At 52.1% G+C, this 19157-nt stretch overlaps 1 protein-coding gene across 1 annotated transcript; it reads right to left on the bottom strand.

The window, feature by feature from the left end:
• Positions 1-626: 626 nt before the first annotated feature.
• BLM (BLM RecQ like helicase) lies at positions 627-17569 on the bottom strand. Its single transcript, XM_084268099.1, has 17 exons — positions 17466-17569; positions 15830-16578; positions 14485-14661; positions 13755-13873; positions 12499-12612; positions 11614-11712; positions 11368-11516; positions 10384-10490; positions 9514-9674; positions 8316-8511; positions 7293-7483; positions 6575-6722; positions 6056-6255; positions 5114-5306; positions 4577-4699; positions 2479-2686; positions 627-839 (listed from the first exon to the last, which is right to left on the bottom strand). The coding sequence occupies exons 1-17, from the start codon at positions 17558-17560 to the stop codon at positions 659-661; spliced, it is 3210 nt and encodes a 1069-aa protein (XP_084124225.1). The 5' UTR covers positions 17561-17569; the 3' UTR covers positions 627-658.
• Positions 17570-19157: the final 1588 nt, after the last annotated feature.

Raw genomic sequence — 19157 nt, 5'->3', positions numbered from 1 at the left:
CCGCTTCCCGCTCCTACGAGGGGCGGGCCGGCGGGCTCCCGCCTTCGGGGCCTTCCCGCCGGGCTACGGACGCCGCTCCCGGGTCAGCGCCGCCCCGAAGGGTCCGCAACACCCCCCCTCCCCCGGGCGGGCCGCGGCGGCGCGGTGGGATGCGGCCCCGGGAGGGAAAGCGAGCGGCTCAGCGGCGGGGCAGGGCTCTCGCCGCACGGCCTGCGCGGCCCCGACCTCTGCAGCGCGGGGCCGCGGCTCAGGACCCACCGAGCCTCAGCCGCCAACGGGCGCCGGGGCAGGGCTCGGTGCTCGCTCGCAGCCGGCGAACGCAGCTCGCACACAGCGGGCGAACAGCCCCCGGCAGCCGTGCTGAGACGAGGCGCTCGGCTGCTGGGCAGGGGCGAGGAACAGACTCCTCGCTCCCCGGGAAGCTGTAACGCCAGCTGCCGGCAGGTTGGCATCACGGACAGAGCCCGGGGCTCCAGAACCGGTGTGGGAGCAGCACAAAGAAAGGCCCAAATAACCTCAGGAAGTTTTAAAAAACATTTATTTAACATGAGGGTTCCATACCTGACAAATGTACAAGTCTCAAGTGTATTAAACCTCCCCATTAACGGATTTAATATGCACTGATTCCAGCTACTGTACACTATCTACATGTGCCCAGTCAGACGATGGAGTAGGAGGGCTGTAGGAAGTGCCTGTACTTGGGTTTGGGTGGTGCCATGATGCCCAGCTTTGCAGCTCCGAGCACGGCACTACCACGGAGGGATGCAGAGCCACAGGCAGAGGAAGCTGGAGCCTTGGAGCTGGGCGGCCTCTTGGTCCTTCTGTATTTGCTGTAACCGCTGCAAAATTCAGAGGGAAGGCACATGTGTCAGACAGCCACCTTGCTTGCCCTGCTCCCTCCACCCCCAGCATACCTGGATACACAGCATCCTTGAAAATGAAAGCATCATATTCCAGAAAATGCAAAAAGGGGTTTTTTTTAACACACAGGGCTGCAAAAATACCTTTGGGATGTAAATCGAGCATAGCTGTTGCTCTGGCATGTGCCTGAGGGCAAGAAACACACAGGGACAAAGAACCTGAACCAACCTGCCACCTATTAATCCAATTAGGAGATCAACACTTGAGGGGCAGCTGCATTCAGTGACTAATAGTGGGAAGGTGAAAAGGGTGGGAGCAAAACTTACTGAGCTGGGAAATGCCCTTTGCTACAGAAAATCAGAGGCCAGGAGGACAAACAGGGCAGAGGAGAGAGGCAGGGGTGGGCAGCGATGAGGGTGAGTTGGGATGAAATAGACCCTCTCTTCTCTTGGATGATGAATGCAACGTTAAAGCAGTAAGCAGCGAGGAGTTTGTATCCCAGTAAAACCCAACAGCCTTTACAATTTAGGTGGGGATTGCACAGGCTGCTTTGGGAAGCACGTTAGTACCGTTCAGAGCTAGAGCAGCCCTTCCAAACGGCACGAGTCCTCCCCGTGGAAAGATAACACGATTTCTATGACACACTGAAGCTGGATAAAGCCCCCTTCGGAATATTCCAGGAACACAAGCATAGGATGTCTTTCCTACCTCGTGCTGCCCATCTCATACCAGCCCAGTGATGGGATTAAGTGACCCAGCCACAGCACACTACAGGCAGCATCAGCTTGTTTCCTCACCACGCAGGGCACACTACGAGCACAGCAAACCTTGCCAGGCACAGCCATAAAACCCAGCTAAGAACTTGCTCCTCGAGCCTTAGATATCAGGGGGAAGTTCTTTCCAGAGAGAGTGGTGAGGGGCTGGAATGGGCTGCCCAGAGAGGGGGTGGATGCCCCATCCCTGGGGGTGTTTAAGGCCAGGTTGCAGATCCAGACCTGGAGGTTGGTGGCCCTGACTGTGGCAGGGGGTTGGAGCTCTGTGATCCTTGGGGTCCCTTCCAATCCAGCCCTGTCTGTGATTCTATGATTTACAGCTAAAATAAGGCAGTTGGCCCAGAGGGTGAGGCCCAGCCCAGCTCTTTGGTGGTGGATCTGCCCCAGGAGCTCAAGGCCACCCCAACTCCTGGATCCAGACAAGATGGTGTTTACACAGGTAAACTGCATGGCACAGTCAGAGACAAAGCTCTGAACTGACAAGGGGCTGGGAACCAAAGTTCAAATATTCCATCAAATTACCCAAGTTTCAAGCTGTCTTTGTGTTTCCAGGCACAGAACCAGCCAGGCTGCTAAGAGCAGTCATGCAGCACGCTGAAATTCAGCAGCCAAGAGTGAGGCACAAAGGACAACTGTTAAATGCCTGTCCTCAGAGGAGCTTTTTAAGCAGGCAGTGCTTGAAAGCCAAAAGGAGCAGTTGTTTCTGGGTACCTGGATAACTCCAGCACCGTGCTTAAAGCCCACACCGACCCAAGAAAACGCAGTGGGAACACAGGGCAGTTCTGGGACCATCACCACGCTGCCCTGGACTAAGAAGAGCGACAAGCGTCCGCACACCACGTACCCTCTGGGGTGAGCCTGCTGGCTGCCAGCACTACTTGTCTTTTTCCTCTTTGATTCTCGGAAGTTGGGTGGCCTTTTCCTCTTCCTCCTTTGGTTTGTGTTATTGCTGAAGTAGCTGGAGGTGGTGACTCCGTCTTCTGCTTCTTCATCGCTCTGGGGTGTGCTGGTGCTTCCTGTAGCTGTGTCCACGCTTTGGCAGACAGCCTCATCTACAGACAGACAAACTAGTGACATCAGGACAGGACACACTGACTTCACCAAACCTTGTCCTGCTGCTCAAAGCCTCCCTTCTGAGGGGAGACCTTATCTATAACTACCTGTAAGGAGGGTGTAGAGAGGTGGGGGTTTGTCTCTTCTCTCAGGTGACAAGAGGAAATGGTTTCAAATTGCCCCAGGGGAGATTTAGGTCAGATATCAGGAAGAATTTCTGTACTGAAAGGGATGACAAGTACTGGAGAAGGCTGCCCAGGGAGGTGGTGGAGTCACCAGCCCTGAGGGTATTTAAAAGGTATGTGGATGTTGTGTCTGGGGACATGGTCTAGAGGTGGGCTGGGCAGGGTCAGGCTGTGGTTGGACTTGGTGATCTTAAAGGTCTCTTCCAGCCTAAGATATTCTAGGATTCCTCTGCACTGCCTTCATGCCTTCATCCTGGTGATGCTCTGGACTTAGCTAGAGGCACTGCAGAGGTTGGTGCAAAGGTTTATACCCTGACAGAAAGTGTCCTGGACAGTCCTAGTCTCTCTAGCTTGGCTGCCACCACCAGGGTCTGCCTGTGCACTCTTTCCCACAGCAGCTGGGAAGGATTATGGAACACACCATAAATAGTACCAACAAATGGGGTGCTTGGTTTTAATGCCAGTATCAGGAGACACTGCCAGGCTCGGAGCACCAAGAGCTCCTTCTCCATAGTCATGGCCCAGAGGGTCATGGTTCTCTGCACAGCCAGCAGAGAATCAGGTTTTTGGCTGTGTACCTGCTGGCTCTGCAGCAGCACAGCTGCCATGAAGATGAATCACTGTGAAACTGCTGCCCCCATCTCGAATCCAGTCACCAAGCTGTGTGAAATACTCCAGTTACAACACAGGCTCCGTGCTGCACTCACCTCACCTTTACCAGATTTCCTGCTCTCAGGGCTCAGTCCCCCACAGAGCTGAACTTGGCCCAAGGTTAGAGCTGTGCAGAGGCCCTGTCAAACGCTGCCATTCTGCCCCAACAGCTACTGTATTTTAACTCCTGGCTTTGAGAGTTCTTCATGTTCGAGCAAGGGCCAGTCAGGGAAGACCTGAACTTGCTGATGCCAATTACTACAAGGAGTTACCTGCCAGCTACATCATCACCCCATACACAGCAGGTAACAGTACACAGGGATGGAGGACCTTTAATCTGAGGGTCAGCATCCTCCTGCCAGTCCCAGTAGCCCATGGGCTCTGAGCAGAGCAGTCTGCCTAGCTCTTGGCATCCTCTGAGCTGTTCAGAGATATTCTGCATGTAACTAGTGAGGAGACAGCAAAGACCTTGGTATGTTCTGAAAACATGCAATTGCTCCCTTTTTGTAACTATTAAACCATGAGGAATCATAGAATCCCGGACTGGTTTCAGCTGGAAGGGACCCCAAGGATCACAGAGCTCCAACCCCCTGCCACAGGCAGGGCCACCAACCTCCAGGCCTGGAGCTACACAAGGTTGCCCAGGGCCCCATCCAACCTGGTCTTGAACACCCTCAGTGATGGGGCACCCACCCCAGTCTCTGCCCTTTAACAAGCTGATTCCCCTCCTGTTCCTCTGCTCCCTTCAGGTACTGGAAGGCTGCAGTGAGGTTCCCAGCCCTCTGAGCATCTTCGTGGCTCCTCTGAACCTTTTCCAACAGTCCCACATCTTTCTTGTATTTGGGGCCCAGCTCTGGACACAGGACTCCAGATGGGGCCTCACAAGGGCAGAACAGAGAAGGACAATGACCTCCCTGTCCTTGCTGCCACCCCTCTTCTAAGCAAGATAAACTTTAGAGTGAAGGAAAAACAAGGTAACTTTAGAGTGAAGCTTGGGGTAGAGGTGGGCAGGTGCTGAGTGGGACAGGCCCCTGGGTGGGGAGCATACTGCACCTGGTCCAGTCCATTCTGAGTACTTCTCCATCACTTTGATAATCTCTGCCCCATATTTCTCCAGTTTGTCCTCGGTGACACCGTCGATCTGCAGCAAAACCTCCGCGTCGGACGACAAGGTTTCTGTAAGGTAACAAGGTGCCAGTCAGACACGTCACAGCCTGTTTTCCAAGAAAGGGAGCACTCTGGAGGACACTTCTAGTGCCACCCTGTGTGTTAAGCCCTTAAGGAAGCCTTTATTCCAGCAGGTTTGCTTCTCCCTGGTTAGCACAAGAAACAGCCCAAAGGTTTTCCCTTGCAAGGCTTCCAAGCCAGTTTCACAGCACGATGACTCGGGTGGCTCCTGTGCTTCCCAGCAGGACTGCTACAGCATAAAGTGCAGCTCCAAGGGGTCCATGCTGTGTCACCCCCCTCCCTCAGCACCCCCTTGGTTCTGTGTGCTCACAGGGGTTCTCTCCACACCTTAACCTGCCCAGATCTGCTGTCTGCACTCACACACTGCCGACAAGGGTTCTGAGCACCGAACGCTGACCTTACCTGCTATTTTCTTCAGGGTTGAAGTACTGAAAATATTGAAGTAGTGCACATCAAAGACCTTCCCAAGCGTTTTGCAGGTGTCTGTAAGTTCCCCAAGGCACTTTTTAACCATCTCTTCCCGCTGGGACATCTTTGCCTCAGACGCCCTTTGCCTCCTGATGGCGCTGGCGCTCTCTGTTTCGTGAAACTCCACCTGTTAAAAGAAGGTGACCAGTGAGTTCTGTCAGGGGGTACTGCAGAGACACCTTTAGACTGACTGGTAGCACTGGAGAACAGCAAAGGACACCAAAAGGGTTCTGGGAGGGACCAAAACACTCTTCTTCAATGATTTTTTTTTCCTTTTCCTTTTTACAGGCCCCTCAACCACCCCTAAGTGTCTTCTACAAAGAACTAAAGGAACATAAGAACATAAAGGAAGAACCTGAGACGCTGGTTCACAGGTAGCTCCAAAAAGGGGTCATGAGCTCTGACACTGAGGCTCTGCTCCTTCCCAAACCCAGCACCAATGCAGAGGAAACACTGCCTTGAGCAGTTCTGGGTTCAGGCCCATGACCTTCTGGAAACACCTTTTCCAGAGCTCACCACTGTCTGGAAGAATAGAGGAGCGATGGCAGGAGAAGGCAGCACTGTTCCTTCTTAGGTAGCCTTCTTCTGCACTGCTCCTAACCTTCCTTTCATGTCAGGCTGGAATCAGATGCATGGGAAGAGAAGGGAGAGATTTCACCCTGTCCCATCCTTTCACCTCATGTTATTATTAGAATACCAGACCAGAAGTCATGCTGCATGGAGTCTGTTCCCTGCATCTGCTAAAGATCAGTCCTGTGCTTCCCCTGGCAGGCCAGCTGTGTGTAAACCACCCTGGGGTATGTGCTGCTGAAAACCCGCAGGGTGTCCCTCCCAACAGCACATCAGAGGGACAGCCACCAGTTACCTGTCACGTACCTGCAGCAACCCACTCAGCACAGCCTGAGCCTTCTCCCCTAGAACCACATAGGCCACTGCCTGGTCATTAGCTGTGATGTACAAGTCTTCATCCAGGATCTTGTCCAAGACCAGCTTTCTGAAGAGTCGTTCCACGTTATGCCTGGAGTAGGCAGCTCCCTTCCCAAATATTCCCGACTGAATCTTGGCGCTCTTTGTGCCTGTGTGACAGCAACCACAGGATCAGCTTGTGAGCAGAGAGCACCCCGAGGGTGCTCACTCCAAGCACACCAAAAAGGCAGCAGAAAGTCCAGGCACCCCCTGAACATCAGTGTCACAGCTGCAGCAACCCAACATGGGTCAAAGCTTTAGTCTCATTTTTTTGGGGGTCATTTTCCACCAGGAAATTCCCAGGAAGAGTAATTCTGCAAAATCTCTGTCCTTTTAACCACTGCTGGCACTGCACAGACCCAACACTGCATCAGGAAGGCACCACAAGGCCATGCAGGTGGTGTTTCAGGAACAACGAAACAAACTCACCCAGGAAAATGTCAACCATCATATTCAAGGTGTATCTCCCAGCACCCACGTTCCTCCTCCCGTTCAGCCGTCCTGCTTGGCCACAGTGCTCCTGGACAAACCGGATGATGCTCTTCACTTCTTCTGTCACGTTCCTGGATGTGTAATCCTGTTAGAACAGGCTTGGTTAGGAAACAAAGCAGCCAGTTACTCACCAACTAGGTTTTCATTGCTGAGATTCCTCCAGCTGTGAGCTGCTTTTCCTGGAAACACAGGAATGGTGATTTTCTAGTTCATACACTTCAGGAAGAGTCACAGGAATTCTGGATCTGAGAACACTCTGGAAAATGCAGCAGGCTGTATAGAACCTGTTGTGTTAGTGCTACGGAGCGAGCTGCAGGGTTAGAGCATTGAGGAAGCATTCCTGTGTTGTTCTGCTGCTGTGTGCTACAACTTATACCCATGTTAAACTAAGACTGGATGGAGTGTGTGTTGCTCTCATCAACTGACACCCAGGAGCATCCTTACACCTCGCTACTCTTCCTCCCACAGAAACAGGAGCAGCCTAGCTCTGTGGAAAGCCTGTGTGATTCTAGGCTAAACCTGAGAAACCATCTGAAGCATCACAAAAACACAAGACATCTTACTGACTTTCTCCATTTGCCTTCTCAAACGTGCCTTTTTTAATGCAGCTAAACTCAAAATCAACTCAATGCCCCTGTAAACAAGAGACTTTTACCTTTTTTCTACTGCAGTTATCACAAATGACCTCTGGGTGGTCTTTGCAGAAGGTGGGATTGAAGTTGGTTTCCCCAAAGTAAGCCAAGAGCTGGATTCTCCGGCAGTCGACCACGTTCTCGCAGTAGTGAACCATGCTGTACAGGTTGTTGAAGTGGGTCTGTCTGGTGTGGCTGTTGCCATCTTTCTCCACTGAAACACAACAATGTGTGTATTAAATCTGCACCCCTGCACTTTTGTAAGCTCTCAGGCAGACACAACACAGCAAACACAGCACTGCTTTTCGCTTCAAGGGATGGGTCAGTGCAGAGCCAACCTGAGGCAGATTCTACCTCTCAAATTTTAAGGAGCAGAGGAGAGGAAGGTGACTGAATGACAAGACTTGAGAGAAGGATGGGTGTGTATGAAGCAAAAAGGATTTGGCTAAAGTGAAGTGCAAGTGACAAAGATGTTTTTTACAGAAAACCTCTGGGGTGAGGGCACACAGTTCACTGTGGTGCCACAGCACACGGGGTGCTTCTGAGGGACAGAAGAGCATGGTCCAAATCAAGAGACTGTTGGGGAAGTGACCTCTGTGATGGTGCAGGTCCAGGTCACTCTTTTAAGTGACCTCTTTGATGGCCTCTACTCAGAGGGCTGGGAACCTCACTGCAGCCTTCCAGTACCTGAAGGGAGCATAGGAACAGGAGGGGAGTCAGCTTTTTAAAGGGCAGAGACTGGCAGGACAAGGGGGATGGAGTGAAGCTGGAGGAGGGAAGGGTTAGATGAGATATTACGGGGAAGCTCTTTCCAGAGAGAGTGGTGAGGGGCTGGAACAGGCTGCCCAGAGAGGGGGTGGGTGCCCCATCCCTGGAGATGTTCAAGGCCAGGTTGGATGGGGCCCTGGGCAACCTTGTGTAGCTCCAGGCCTGGAGGTTGGTGTCCCTGCCTGTGGCAGGGGGTTGGAGCTCTGTGATCCTTGTGTCCCTTCCAGCCCAGCCCAGTCTGTGATTCTATAGTGTCTCGTTACAGATGGAGAACTCACTCAGGATCAGCCTCCTCAGCCTGGTCACATCGCTGTAGCTGTAGAAGAGCAGGCAGTGCGACATCTCCCCGTCCCGCCCAGCTCTGCCGGACTCCTGGTAGTAACCCTCTATGGATTTGGGGAGAGAGGCGTGGATGACGTAGCGCACGTCAGGCTTATCGATCCCCATCCCAAAGGCGATTGTCGCACATATGACCTAGGAAGGAAACAATGACTCGTCACATGGGGTTATGAAATCATTCCTGCAGCAGCCTGAGCCCGAAACAGGCAATTGGGGGTGTGAAACCCTGCGGAACCTGCAGTTTCCACCAGTGCAAAGTAGCAGAACCAGCTCTCCTTTCAGAGGGGCTATTCCAGACAGAAGGAAAACTCCACACCCGAGTCCCAGCACATGACCAGAGCTGATTCAGGAGCCTTGTGCTGCTCCAGTCCTTCCTCCTGAAGCATCGTGCCTTGCTGCAGCACTGCACTCCTCAACATGCAGAATTCCCAATACAAAGGCAGTGGCTATTGTGTTTGGCAGATCACAGAACCACAGAATCACAGGGGTTGGAAGGGAACTCCAGAGCCCATTGAGTCCAACCCCCTGCCAAAGCAGGGTCCCTAGGACAGGTCGCAGAGGTCAGTGTCCAAACAGGTCTGGAATATCTCCAGAGGAGGAGACTCCACACCCCCTGGGCAGCCTGTCCCAGGGCTCCCTCACTCTCACTGTGTAAAATTTCTTCCACATGTTGGTGCAGAACTTCCTATGCTCTAACTTGCAGCCATTGCCCCTTGTACTGTCTCCACAGACCACTGAAAAGGGGTTGGCCGTTTCCCCCTGCATCTCATACTTAAGATATTTATAAACATTAATAAGGTACCCCCCTAGTCTTCTTTTCTCCAGGCTGAACAGTCCCAGCTCACTCAGCCTTTCCTCATAGAGGAGATTTTCCAGGCCCTTAATCATCTTTGTAGCCTCCTCTGGACTCTCTCCAGGAGATCCCTGGCTTTTTTATTACAGGGAGCCAAGAACTGAACTCAATACTCCAGGTGGGGCCTGAGCAGGGCAGAATAGAGGCAGAGATCCCTTTGGATCGGTTGTTTAACACTGCACCTGACCTGGCAGGACCCTTACGCAGTACGCTTCCGTTTACCAGACCAAGAGGGACACTCTAAATCCCATTCACTTTTCTCCCTGCAGGTGCTCCTCCCTTACCTGGCACCCTTCCTGATTGATCCACTTCTTCTGCACCAGGTCCCTGTTGGAGTCGGTGAGGCCAGCGTGATAGGCGAGCGCAGCCAGACCTTCCTGCTGCAGAATCGCCGCCGTCGTGTCACACTCGTGCCGGGAAAGGCAATAAATGATCCCAGAGTCATCTGCAAACACATCCAGAAAGATCTGTACTACAGTGCAGCCCTGTTCCCTTCCAGAGGCTGGTAACTGTAACACACTAACTGCTTACTAATAAAGACCAGTAATCTCACTAACATCAGATGGTTTGTTGGTTTCTCCACACCCAGTTCCCTGGGGGTTTGGTAAGATGGAATCAAGATAAGTTTTCCTGCTCAGACTGAGCAGTCTCAGGATTTAAAATATGTGAATTAAGAACTAGTTCAGTCCATGACATACAAGGTTACAGCGCTGGGGAAACTGATGGGACCACGGTGTAGTCATCTTCCAGCAGCAGGAACTGCACAACTCCAAAAAGGAGATAGAGAGATGGGAATCTCCAAAGCTATCAGCAAGGGGAGCCACAGACAAGCAGAGCCACAGACAGACACTGTTCAGACAGTATGGCTGTTAGGTGGCCTTTATGCTCCAGAGCAATGCTAAAAGCTCCATCAACCTCCACAAGATTTCTCACAGGCACTACCAGAGTTTACTCTTCCCTCTTAGCCTGAGCTCTGACTTCAGGTCACCCCAAACCTCACCCCCGTTATCAATAACACCTTTTTGCCCCCACCTTGTTTCCCTCACACATGTATTAGCTGCTTACAAGGCAGCAGAGGTCTGGGGGCTTCACAACTTTATAAGCCAGTCCTTCCTAACACTGCACACAAGCATGCTGTGCTGCTCAGTACTCACAGGGGTGATACTTTTTAATCCACTCCAAGCAATCCATGGCCACCTTCTTTGGCTTCTTGGGCAACACATCGTATTTCAGGTTATGCCTGTTGAAGCTCATTGTAAACCTAAAACAGGACAGCGCACGGGCGCTCGTCAGCTCCATGGGCACAGCAATCCTTCCAACTACCAGGTACTGACTGGAACGTCCCAACTAACTGCTACTGGCTCCCCACTATCTCTGCCCTCGTGAGGCCCCAGCTGGAGTCTTGTGTCTGCAAGGGAACCATCATTCCATGGTGCCCAGGGATATTCCTGTTGCCCATACCTTGGGTCACCCATACCTGAGGGCTCCAGTGCCTGCACTCTTCCTGTGGCTGTGAAAGGAGCAAAGCTGCACAGGCCCACGAAGCAGCAAGAAATGCCCCAAGCCAGACCCTCACAGGTGATCTGCCTCGCCTCCATCTTCCTTTTGAATACTCACATCCATGTTCAGCCCATCAAACTTGCAAACCAGAGCATCCTCTCCCTCCTCCCACTCTAAAATACTCCTCTAAAGCAAGAAATTCAACAGCACAGAATGATATCATTTCCATGGGTACAATGAAAACACTACAATGCAGCCCAGGCCCGCTGATACCTCATTATCCACGCTCCTGCCAGTGCTAATTAAGGAACACTTCCAGCTTTCCAGCACTCTCATGAAAAGCACCCTAAAGTACAACTTGCACATGCTGTGAGTGACACCACTTCATGACGTCACCTCTATTACACAGCTTCCTTAATCTCCCAAGGAAGAGTTTGGTAAGAGTTTTGCCTTCTTACTTCAGCATTTTGCATGTAACTCCCATTAAATGAGGAAGGTTGCATGGAACCTGGCCAGGCACCCCTCCAGCAGTGCCTCCCTGGGCCCTGTAATCCTGTTCTTACTTGACTAAGTTTTCCATTCCAAACTTCTGTGGCACAAAGAGATTGTTTCAGGACCGCCCCCCCCCAGCAACTCACACTTGTGGTCTCAGCATCTCAAGCTGATTCTGGATGTCCTTCTGGACCCTGGGGTTGGCAGTGGCAGTGAGAGCCATCATGGGGACGCAGCGGAACCTCCTGCGCAGCAGGTTCAGGCGTTTGTAGTCTTGTCGGAAGTCATGACCCCACTAAGATCAAGCACAGAGTTCCAGTGGAGCTGAGCAGGATGCTCCATGAAGGTCTTTTGTCGGATAATTAACAAGGACCACGAGCCACGGTGCTTACCTGGCTGACGCAGTGTGCCTCGTCGATGACGAAACGGGCCAGGAGTTTCCTGTCGTAGAGGTTCTCCAGGGCAGACATCAGCCGGTTGCTGGCACAGACCTAGGAACACACCACCGCAGCGTCAGGAAGCGTCACCCTACCTGACTAAGCCTATAGAACAGTCGGTCTGTGCTGCAAAGTCAATCCTGACTGCACAGGCGAGGCCGAAGGCACGGAGGAGGGCACAACCAGCTTCACTGCCACTGGCGAAGCAGCTGGCGTGGGATTTCCAGGATCATCTATCCAGAAGCCCTACAACCCTGAGTAAATTTCAATGACTTGTGTGATGACAATGCTCTGGCAGGGGGGTTGGACCCGATGATGTCTTGAGGTCCCTTCCAACCCCTATGATTCTGTGATTCTGTGACGCAGGACGGGGAAAGACGGCGCTGAAGAAACGTCCTCATCATGCTGCACTGTCCCCTTGTACAAGCTCTCAGGAGTAACACCACCTGTACAGGCAGCACGTCACTCCCTACATGCAGCCTGCCAACAGCCGCCTGCTGCCATGACAGCTGTGTGTCTGCTCCCTGTATGATCCCCTCCCCAGCAGCCCAGACTGATAGCTACCTGGCAGCAATTAACCACTAACGTGCTGTAAGATCCATCAGAACAGGGGGACACAGGGAGGGGGGGTGTGTGTTAGGACTTGAGGATGTACAGACAGAGTACTCAGGTCCTGGTTAACTACTGACTGAAATTGGTTATGTCTGTACTGAGTCTTAATGAGTTGTCTAAAAGCTATGTGAGGATTTCTTCCCCCAGCAGCCTGCTCCAATGCAGAGTTCCCCCTGTAACCTGCCTCTTGTCACCCCCCATGTTTTACAATTCAAGGGAAGCACGAACCTTCTCAGGGGTAACATACAGGAGCTTTATTACAGGGTCCTTTTTTGACAGTTGCATATATATTTTGGAAGCGTCGGCCTCTGTCCTGTCACCAGTCAGATACGCTGCAGCAATCTGCGTTAAAGAAAACCAGAACCTGAGTTTCAATATGAGCACAGCAGAAGCATCTCCAAATATAGTCCTGGAGCTATTTATAAGCCAGAGGAAAAAAGCATACACATTTACTATCCTCAGTGAACATAACATATTCAACTCTCCTTTGCATAATAACGTGTAACATCTGAAGCCTCGCCAGACTGCAGGCATCACAGAATGTTTCTCATGATAAAACTACAAGACTTTAAGCCCAATTCTGCTCCCAACTCTATCGACAGACTGACTGCTGACTTAGGGATTTGCCTTTCTTCAAACTCTCCTTACAGTAAAGGCAACACACGTGGTGTTTGTTTACTGCTCAAAACACTCCCCATAAGTTTGTTTTCTGAAGTCAGAGCTCTTAAGAGAAGAGCCAAAAGCTCCCGAGCAGCACCCCCCCATGGTAACACCCAGTAAGAGTGCTGCTGAATACTTCTGAAGCACTGCTTCAGAAAGCTCCCAATACTACTCAGAGCAGCACTTGGGACACTGAACTTACTATTCATGATGAGTAGTAAGAAAGGAATTGGGTCCTAAAGACAAAAGCAACATGAGGTCACACCAACAGAGCTGATTCTGCCTCTGGCCCACCAAGACATCTCTGTTTCTGCCCCAGCTCTGTGTCCCAGCTCCCTCAATCTGAACAGCACGCTAAGGATGAGAAATACACTGTGGTGAGGCAAGGGTGGCTTGTAAGCAGTCAGCCTTTGGAGCACACATCTCCCACACCTGCCCTGATTTTCCCTGTGCACTGCTTTCCAAGGAACACTTAACTCCTCCAGAGCTGTCCTGGCTCAGGAGCTGCTTGTGCTTCCACTCAGAGCCAGGCTGCTCCTATGCAGGCTCCTATGCTCGATACAGCTCTCAGGATCTAAGATCAGTCACCTGTACTTGGAAACCAAGCTCCAAGAATAAACCCACACAAGCACCAATAAATGTAGCAGTTGGACTGCCAAGATACTCTAACTCATCTAATTTAGTTCTTCACAGACGACTGTGTGTGCCTTTCAGAGCTTCATCAATTTCTGCAGTTTGCATTTCAGAAACGTGAGATTTGCTGTAAAAACCTCAGATTCAATGATCTGCAGCTCAACTCAATAAAGGAAGCTGTTGGAACTTACATCTAGAGTCTTCAGCTTCTGAACTTGATCTATGATCAGTGACCTCAGCGGAGAGATAACGATGGTGACTCCAGCAGAGACACATGCAGGTAGCTGGTAGCACAAGCTTTTCCCTCCACCTGTGGGGATTAAATAGACACAAAAAGTGTAAGATGAGGAAGGGAGAGCCCAGGGAGAAGGAGCAGAAGAGGGGCGACCCGTTTCTTCCTGTTTTACAGCACTTTCCAAAAGAATGAGCTATTACCAGTGCCTGCCTTCAGTATGGTATGGAGGAGTAATCCCACAAAATATCATGGCAGGTGGAAATTCAGTCATCTCATTCATTAAATCCCAGCCTGGTGTGGGTGGGCAGGGCCCTCAGCCCCCTAGTGCCCCCCTGCCACAAGTAGGGACATCCCACCCCCCAGCCTGGTGTGCCTGAAGCCCTATCCAACCCAGCCTTGAGCCCTGCCAGGGATCCTGGGGCAGCCTCAGCTTCTCCTGGCACCCCTATCCCAGTGCCCCATCCCCACACAGGGAAAGACATTAAAATACCACGCTCCATAGAACATCCCAGAAGCGCTGCAGCCACAGAATTTAAGCAGCACAATTTATCACCACCTCCACAAAGGCAGAGAGGAAGAGAAACGCTCATCACGGGCCATGCAGAAGGAGCTTCGGGTCTCTACTTCCACCAGCCCGCAGAGGCCAGCAGCTGTGCGGTACCTCCAGTCCATCTGTCCGTCCCTACCTGTGGGCATCAGGATGAAACAATCTTCACCCAGCAGAGCAGCGTTGATGGCCTCCAGCTGGTTGGTCCGAAAATAGTGCAAACCAAACTTCTTGTGAAAGACGTTCACCATCTCCGCCGAGTGGGAGAAGGTGGTGCCCCTGAAGCGCGCCAGCGCGGGGCTGCCAACCACAGCGTCTGCTGAGCAGAGAGAACAGGCGCGCAGTAAGGTACAGCACCGCGCTCTGTTAGACATCATCTATGTGAAACTGCTTTGGTATGTCAGGTGCCTTAGCTGCCCCTTCAGCCCTTTAAACCTTCTAAACTCACACCAGGATTGATTAAAAACCAAGTTCTTTTCCTCTAGGATTCTGGATGGGCTAAAGTGTGACTCCTGATTATCCTGGAAACAAGCTTTCTACCCCTGACTGCGCCCCTGTACTCGGCATTGTGTGGCTGCACCTCAAGTGCAGTGTCCAATTCTGGGCTCCTCACCATAAGAAGGACATTGAGGTCCTGAAGCGAGTCCAGAGAAGGGCAACCAGGCTGGAGGGCAAATCCTATGAGGACCAGCTGAGGGAGCTGGGGGTGTTCATCCTGGAGAAGAGGAGGCTGAGGGAAGACCTTCTCCCCACCTACACTCACCTGACAGTAGGGTGCAGAGAGGTGGGCGATGGTCTCTTCAGCCAGGGGACAGGAGATGGGACAAGGGGAAATGGGCTCAAGCTGCCCCAGGGCAGGGTCAGCTCAGAAGTGAGGGAAAAGTTCTTCCCTGAAAGAGTTGTGGGGCTGTGGCACAGGCTGCCCAGGGAGGGGGCTGAGTCACCTTCCCTGGATGTCTTTTAAAAATGGGTAGATGAGGTACTTAGGGATATGGTCTAGCTTAGGATGGGAATGGTTGGACATGATGATCTTAAAGGCCTTTTCCAACCTAGTGATTCTGTGACTGTATGAAACACACTTCACCTCTACCACAAACTATTATCAATGAGCTCCCTGTTCACAGCGCCCTAAACCTAGGCACTGGTGTAAAAGGTGACAGAGCATTGGATGACAGGGGCTAACATGTCCCCCTCCCTCCCAGCCCCAACCCTGACCAGCCCTGTGCCCCACAGGGATCAGGTTTTGCTTCAGCAACTGCCGGTTCTGAACGTTTTGCATAAGCAGCTAAAACTGTCCTACAGCTCTGAGTTAACAACTCCAGAGTCGTTATTTCATTAATTAGCACACTGAGACATTCCAGTTTCCAACTTTAGCAGGTTCCTCTTCCCAGCAACCCGCAACCTGCCCAGCAAATCAATACTTGAGAAGTTCTGGCCTCACTTAGAAGCAAATAATGATAATAATGCTAATTAACACAACTTGCCCGAGTGGTTCTTTGTTGCCATCGAGAAGGTGGGTTTTGGAGCAGGAGGATCCGGTGCCACAACAGCTCCTTTGGCTCTGGACATGATCTTTGACAGCAGCGATTTGGTGGGCGGGCCTTCCCTGACAGGCTGGTGCAGCGGCACCGGCGGCGTCCCGTGTGCCGAGACAGCACCAGAATCGTCCCAATCGTCCTCGAAATCATCGATATCGAAGTGATCGAGGTCAAAGTCGGTGTCGTTTGCAGCTGAGCTGCTCTCTGCAGGCACGCTGGTGGGAGATCTGCTCTGGCCCTTCAGAGCTGTGCTCACCAGAGGCCCCTCCTGCACAGCAGAGCTCCCAGCGCTGCTCAGCGCCCGCGTTCCTGTTCCACAGCCACTGCTGAAGGACGTCCCAGGATGGAGGCTGCGGGAAGCTCCGTCTCTGATGTTCCCTTTGGAAGATGCCAGCGCTGCAGGGCTGGAGATCCCCTCAATACTTTGCTTGGAAGCTAAAGAGGTATCCCAGGCACCACACGTTTTGGGAGGGGTGGTAGAAGAATCGCTTGAACGCCCAGTCCCAGGAGACGTAGGTTGGGGAGCTGTGGATTTTGGTGAGTTTCTGCCAGAACTGAAGCTCCAGTTGAGGCCAGAACGTGGAGTGGTCCCAGGATGGGTTGGAGGGTCCCGTCCCACACATGTCTGCCAGTTCCTAGGGGTGCTGTTTGTGCTGCTCCTGTTCAAAGCGACAGAACTGGCCAGCAGTTTCCTCCTGGGATATCCAGCACGGGAAGGAAGAAGGAAAAAAATCCATATTGAGTCACAATTTATCAAGTTCTACAGCTACAGTAACAGTTTTGTCTCCCACCTTTCCCAAATATTAACACAGGGTGCTTATGTCACCTTCTGTGTCACTGTATTTCAAAAATACCCCAAACTTGTCTAGGAAGGAGACAGTAACCCCAGAAATAACTACAAAATTACTACATCTTCCCTGCAGAGAGGAAAAGAATCCTCACAGCAAGGACTGCTCCCATGGCAGAACACTGGGACCATTAACACCTTCAGCAGTTTGGGGTAAGCATCCAGGTGCTGGGGAGGATGCAGAGATGGGCAGCTGGGCTGGCTAAGGGTCTGGAGAACAGGCCTTAGGAGCAGCTGAGGGAGCTGGGGCTGCTCAGCCTGGGGAAGAGGAGGCTGAGGGGAGACCTGATCACTCCTGACAACCACCTGAAGGGAAGGTGTGGTGAGGGGGGGCTGGCCTCTTCTCCCTAAATAACCAGCAACAGGACAAGAGGGAATGGGGAGTTGACAGAAGAAGTTGCACCAGGGGGGGTTTGGACTGGATGTCAGGAAAAATGTCTTCATCAGGAGACAGGTGAAGCATTGGAGCAGGCTGCCCCGGGAGAGGTGGAATCCCTGTCCCTGGGGGTGCTCAAAAACCCAGCAGATGTCATGTTTTGGGAGATGGTTTAGAGGTTAGGGTGCTGCAGGGCTGATGGTTGGGCTAGATGATCTTGAAGACCTTTTCCAACCTTGGTGACCCTAGGACTCTATGTGAGCTTTCCAAACCTTTCCATCAGCATTTTGGGAGCGACAGAGACACCCACAGGCATGAGGCCAGAGTGTGGCAGCACGGGGCTGCTCCCTGCAGCTCACCTGAGATCTCTCTGCAGGAGAAGCTCTCTGGCACAGGACAGGCACTGCAGCTCCTGGAGGGGAATGGCATCCACCAGCTTACAGATATCATCCATGACGCCGTAGAGCTGCTCTTCCACACCTTGGTCTGCCAGACAGAGCGGTTTTAGCACGTGGTAATACTCATTCTTTTGGAATACAGAACAAGGTTATATCAGCCTCCCAAACACCAAAGTAAACAGCAATAAGTAAGTCTAAATAGTCCACTTCCATATATTTTTTTTGCAGTAACTGTTTCTGGGTGTGTATTCTGTCACTCTACATGTTTTGCCCTTGCCTTTAATTACCCACCTATACATTACCACCTAAACATACGTTCTCCAGACCTTCTCATGGGTCTCTCCAACCCAGCTCCACGAAGCCATTCCAGTTTTGATGCTTTGCTCACCCTGAGGTGCCCTCCCCAAAGACACAGGCTTTAGGACAACACAACGCTGCTATAGAAAGCACTGCAGAAACCCTCCCCCTCGTGGGAGTCGGCATTGGCCACCCTGTGACCCTCCCTCCCAACATGGTCTGGATTCTGCCCTCGCCCCCCACTGAGCCTCAAAGCGCTGCGGGGGCCGTGACCCCTGGAATATTGCTGTACTGACAGTTCCGAAGGTGTGATTTTTGTACTCTGGAGAGGAGGGGCTGGACCTGCAGCCCTACAACCTGGCTGACCTCTCATCCCTGAGTGCACTCAGAAACACTTGGTGTTCCCCTCAGTGCTCCCCAAAGCCGATCTGCAGGAATGGAAGGGAAGCACCGAGGCAGCCCCAGCGTACAGCACTGTGTCTCTGTGCCAGAGCTGACTTCAGGAAGGATCTGGCCAGCTTGGGCTGTCAAGGCCTGCAAAGGAGGCCCGTGCCATGTCCCAGGCCACTCCTGACCAACCCAGGATCAGGGGACACCCCAGAGCCCACACAACCTCTGAAAATCCTGCACGACCCTCGCCCCCATCAGCCCCCGCTCTTTCATGCACTGAGATCCCACGGGACACACAGGACAGCCAGGAGTCACACACTATTCCCAAAGTCTCAGGCATAAAACCTCAAAGCATTTCACATACCTGCATCCCCCACACCAGGATCACTGTCAGCAACAGGCTGTGGTGCAGCAACCCCCCCAGGCAGGGACTTGGGGCTGCTGGCTGCAGATCCTCCTCCCGTAGGAGATTCTTTAAAGATATTACTAGCATTAAAAGAAAGAGTCATTAATGTGCAGGTACCTGTAAGTTAGCACATTTCCAGGAGAGAAGCCTGTCTTTTGGAATAACAGCAAGTTAAGATGTGTGGAAGGGGCAAACAAATTCCTGAAGACCCAGTTAAAACCCAAGGAGCAGAGCAGCCTGTCCCCTCCACACACCAACATGGATAGGTGTGCTCCAATGGTTATTTTTTTTCCCCCTCTCACTGCAAAAGGAAAAATAACTCTGCTACTTCTGGAGTAAAACCTACAGTAACCACTGTCCATCAACCAAAGAGTATTCCAGAGTATTCCATCAAACATTAACAGCCCCCCAGTAACCTGCCCCACTACAGGCACAACCAGCTCAGCCTGGGAGTTTTCCACAAGCGCTTCGCTCCTGTTTCAGTCGTCCCACAGACAGACAGTTCATCAGAGAGCATGGTTTTACCTGATGCTTTTTACTGAAGGGGAGATGGAAGGCAG

The sequence above is a fragment of the Gallinula chloropus genome (assembly GCF_964237585.1).
Source record: "Gallinula chloropus genome assembly, chromosome: 9".
Lineage (NCBI taxonomy): Eukaryota > Metazoa > Chordata > Aves > Gruiformes > Rallidae > Gallinula > Gallinula chloropus.
The sequence above is the reverse complement of the archived record's forward strand: the minus strand, read 5'-3'. Positions and strand labels throughout refer to the sequence as shown.

Coding starts and splice junctions, on each gene's coding strand:
- BLM (XM_084268099.1), bottom strand. CDS start 17,560: ATGGATGATATCTGTAAGCTGGTGGATGCCATTCCCCTCCAGGAGCTG. Junction 11,713..12,498: donor TGTATGTTACCCCTGAGAAG/GTTCGTGCTTCC, acceptor GTGTGTTCCTAG/GTCTGTGCCAGCAACCGGCT. Junction 5,307..6,055: donor TGCTGAGTGGGTTGCTGCAG/GTACGTGACAGG, acceptor TTCTTTTAACAG/GTGGAGTTTCACGAAACAGA.